At 31.5% G+C, this 4484-nt stretch overlaps 1 protein-coding gene across 1 annotated transcript; it reads left to right on the top strand.

The window, feature by feature from the left end:
• Positions 1-250: 250 nt before the first annotated feature.
• On the top strand, positions 251-3736 carry LOC127718974 (uncharacterized). The gene is made up of 2 exons (XM_052225048.1): positions 251-319; positions 1639-3736. The coding sequence occupies exon 2, from the start codon at positions 1647-1649 to the stop codon at positions 3333-3335; it is 1689 nt and encodes a 562-aa protein (XP_052081008.1). The 5' UTR covers positions 251-319; positions 1639-1646; the 3' UTR covers positions 3336-3736.
• Positions 3737-4484: the final 748 nt, after the last annotated feature.

Here is a 4484-nt window from a genome sequence, read left to right as displayed (position 1 = left end):
ACGGACTACTTTTACTTGAGCCAACATTCAGTGATTGTAATTGTGAGTTCGTATAATTTAAAAATATACGCTGCAAAGAAAATCCCACTGACAAAAACCAACAGATTTTTAATAATTATTTTTTTTCTAGAACTCAAACGAACTTTACGTAAATCATAAATTACACTATTTTAACACAGCAAATTAAAATATCAGTAAGTTGACAAGCCAGGTGTCCGTACAAGATAGATATATCTCGCTGTCATGTGACCTTTTTTCTTCCTGGTTTAGAAAAATGGGTGATTACATTTGATTGATTTTGTTTAATTCCTAAATTAAGGCAAGCTTATAATTGTTACTATCACATTTCATTTAGGTGTGGCTATTTTAGTTGATAAATCTGTTACAATATATATGCAATATCATTCTAAAATACTAGCTACTAGCTAAAATTAATTTCAAAACGGGTCATAACATGCATTTAAAATGGAACGAAGTAAAAAAAAGAACTGATATTGTGACAAAAAGATTAATGTTGGTTTTCAATACTTATAAATTCTCGTTCTTTCATGTTTGTTTTAACATCATACAACTACTGTCACCTCAATTTAAATATCGACAGTTGATAATCATGAAATCTCTCATACATCATGTACATAGACTATCATTATGTGGGTCAATCGTAGAAAACATTGTTAAAGTATACTGAACATCTCCAGTAATACAACATTTAATTACGAAAGTCTGAGTTTTACAGTAATTGTTTGAATTTAAGCTTGTAGATTAAAAGACTAACAACAATTATTTTTGCAAGACAAAGATGATTGTCAGTTATGTGATCGAAATACACTGCTATCGGTCACTGCTAATATTCATCGGACATAAATGTTGTTGATTACTAATGTGTTAATGTCGAACTGAAATGAAATAAGCAATCAAGGTCAAGTAAGCAATGAGTAAGAGTTGTCATTTATCTTCGAAGGATTCCATAACTTGAAATTTGAATTAGAGTTGTTTTATTTGAATATGAAGAAATCATCCGTTAGGGCTGTGTACTTTTATTCTATCAGTCGAAATTATATAATCCGTTCGGGTTCTATAAAACATCTTAAACAGTTCGGTCAATGGTTCGTTGTTGTAAGTTGTATTGTGACATCTGGATGTATTCTAAAACGTGTTTTAAATAATTTTTTGTGATATGTACATGTTTTGTATATTTTTTATTAGCTGTTTATTGTATTATAATTCATGTTTATTATTGTATATTTACCTCTTTTTACACATATATGTGTCTGACCGTTGCTTTATATTAAATCTTGAAAAAATCTTGAAGTCAGCTGAACAGTTTATTTATCCCTAAGTAGATTTCGACTATTTCATAATTAATTAAGACCGTCAATGTTTTCTTGTTACATGTTGTTTTGTTTATGACATGTGAAGTAAATTGTCAATACTACTCGTAAAGGGTATATCTATTTTCAAGGCCGTCCACATTTTTCTAAAACAGATATCATATAAAAAATTATAAATATAATTCAAAAGCAAATAAGATAGCCTCAAAAAAGCAGAAAACAATAAAGTTGAGCTTTAAAATTCACAGGAATTGTAAAAAAAACCAGATTGATATTGATTAACATCTCTGAATTGATTTTTTTTCAGAGATCACAATGGCCTCTAATACAAGTATATGTGGTATATGCTTCCTTCGACAATTAACGAGACCATCCAAACACTGGTGCCCGGAATGTGAAGAAGCTGTTTGTGATGAGTGCAAAGAGCATCATAAATTACTGAAAGCCACACGAGGACACGAACCCATTCCAATTTCCAGTTACAAATCTCTTCCGTCATTCATAACTGACATACAACAATCATGCGACTATCACAACGAACAATATAAAATATACTGCAATGCACATGCGTTACCTCTTTGTCTCCAATGCATCAATGATCATAGCAACTGCAACGTCACTTCTCTTGAAAAGGTCACCAATAACGTCAAGACCTCTGGGCAATTTCTAGATATAGAATCAAGACTGAACGACTTATTACAAAACATCCATAGAATTAAGGAGGACCGGAAAGCTAATGTGACTAAAATTGAAGATATGAAAATAAAACATATTAAAGAAATTCGGCAGATAAGAGTTGAAATAAAAGAACATTTAGACAATCTTGAAAAACAAATTATTAAAGAACTTGAAGAGAAGGAGTGTCAATGTAAAGAGAGTATTCAGAAAGTTTTATCGTCGGTCAAAGAAAAAGAAACTATAATAACGCAATTTCAGTTGAATTTCAAAACCTTCAAAGAATATGCATCCGATCTTCAAACATTTATTGGAATGAGAGAAATTGAGATAAAAATTGACGAAAATGAACAATATTTGCAGTCGTTGATAGAGGCAAAAGGTTTCGAGCAGGTTGACCTTGTGTGCAATGTAGACACAGATGTGCATAGTATTTTGAACAGTTTAAAGAATTTTGGATCAGTTGAAATTAAAACTGGAACTAGCAACATTGAGTTGATCATAGCTACAAATAGGCAAGCACAGTTGCAAGTAGAAACGGAAAGACAGAATATAAATGAAGTGAACTTGATTCTACAGAATAAGATAGCAACATACGGAGACACAGTAAGAGGTTGTTGTATGTCAGAAGTAGGGGAATTTCTATTCACTGATCACTGCAAAAAGAAAAATTTAAATGTAATTTCGTCTAATGGCACATTTAATTTTATCATGTCGCTTGAATCTAGTGATGGGTTTGATATGACATTTGTTGATAAGAAAACTGTCGCTATTACAACTGGGACGTCACCAAAGAGGAACGGTATTGATATAATAGACATTAAGAACCGAAGTAAAATAAAGTTTATCAAACTTCCTGGACTTTCATTTGGAATCGCATGTGATTACGACTCGCTGTTTGTCTGTGTTGCAAAAAATGGTATCTTCAAAGTTAATACTTTGGACTATAATACATCTAGCGTGATCAGTTGTAATTTGTCCTGGTTTTCCTATGTATCTGTATTCGCAAATAAGATATACTACACTGACCTCTATGCTGACAGTGTAGTTTGCTGTGGCCCTAATGGATTACGTGTTTGGACTTTTAAAGAGGATTCAGTTTTGAAACATCCAAGAGGCATCACTGTAGATAATGATGGAAACGTGTATGTTGTAGGAGAACACTCGTCAAATATAGTCTTTATATCAAAAGATGGAAAACATCACAAAGAAATTCTGACCAAGGTGGATGGTCTCTGTGACCCATCTGCTATTTTCTTTGATAAGGAGAAAAGAAAACTCCTTGTTGCAAATTTGAAGCAAACTGCTTTTCTCTACAATGTTACTTAAAAGTTTTTGCAATCAAAACAATGGACATGAATAACAATTAACAATAAACTGAATGTTGCAATTTACTTGGTAACTGCTTTTCTTTACAGTGTTATGTAAAAAGAATTGAAACCAAAATGACTGACAGATCAATTTATTTAGATTTGTTTGTAAATAAACTACGTTAACTTGAAAACCTCTTTTATAAATGTAGGGAATCACAATTCAATACCAGAGAGGAAGGTCCCCGTGAAAAGTAAAATAACAAAAATACCGAACTCCAAGAAAAATTCACTACGGAAAGTCCCTAATCAAATGGCAAAATCAAAAGTTCAAACAAATGGATAACAACCAGAGAACAGTCTGCTATTTTTCTTGTTTAAAGGGGCGTTTACTTTGAGATATATAAAACAAATAATATATATATTTTTGTTCAATCATTAATGAAAGTGAAATAGTGAAATGATAATTCGCTTTTATCAGCCAATTTGGTTCAATTTGTCAAAATAAGCTAAGAAACATCGCTGATGAATTATTCACTTGCAAGTGAATAAATCGACCTCATTGAATCCGTATTCATGTGACCTTCAATTTAACCCCTTAGCTAGAGATGGGTTACGCATGAATTATGTGTGTTCGGTTATTAAAAGGAAAAGAATGTCAATATTGAAAGTGAAACAAGGGTAATTCATTTGATTGACTGATTCGATCCATAAAAACTCATTTTATACAGGTAAAAACGATGATTAACATATATTTTTAACCTATAATATGAAATCAAACAGACCTAGAAAAATCCAATTGCACGGGTTCGCTATCATTTTATATCTATTTTTCGAGTCTTCGGAGGTCACCTCGATAGTTAATGAGATGGTGTCTAGACTAAAATACACACGAAATGCTGATACATATTATCGAACCAATGCATTGTAAATTGTTTATTTTAGAATTTTTATGATTTGGATATACGTTTTAGTATGTTATAAATCAAATATGAGAATGTGAGTCAAATCGGGGAACACGAATTTGACAGCTAATGCCCTTTTAACAGACAAGAAAACTTAATGCTGCAAACTTTATTCAAACTGCTTTTCTCTACAATTGTACGAAAAAGTCATTGAAATCAAAACTATGGACATTCCTTTACAGTATAATTAAAAAAATGTTGAT

The sequence above is a fragment of the Mytilus californianus genome, unplaced genomic scaffold, assembly GCF_021869535.1.
Source record: "Mytilus californianus isolate M0D057914Y unplaced genomic scaffold, xbMytCali1.0.p SCAF_10, whole genome shotgun sequence".
In the NCBI taxonomy this organism is placed as follows: domain Eukaryota; kingdom Metazoa; phylum Mollusca; class Bivalvia; order Mytilida; family Mytilidae; genus Mytilus; species Mytilus californianus.
This window is presented reverse-complemented; position numbering and strand designations above follow the sequence as displayed.

Excerpts from the sequence above, each read along its gene's own strand:
- LOC127718974 (XM_052225048.1), top strand. The coding sequence starts at position 1,647 with ATGGCCTCTAATACAAGTATATGTGGTATATGCTTCCTTCGACAATTA.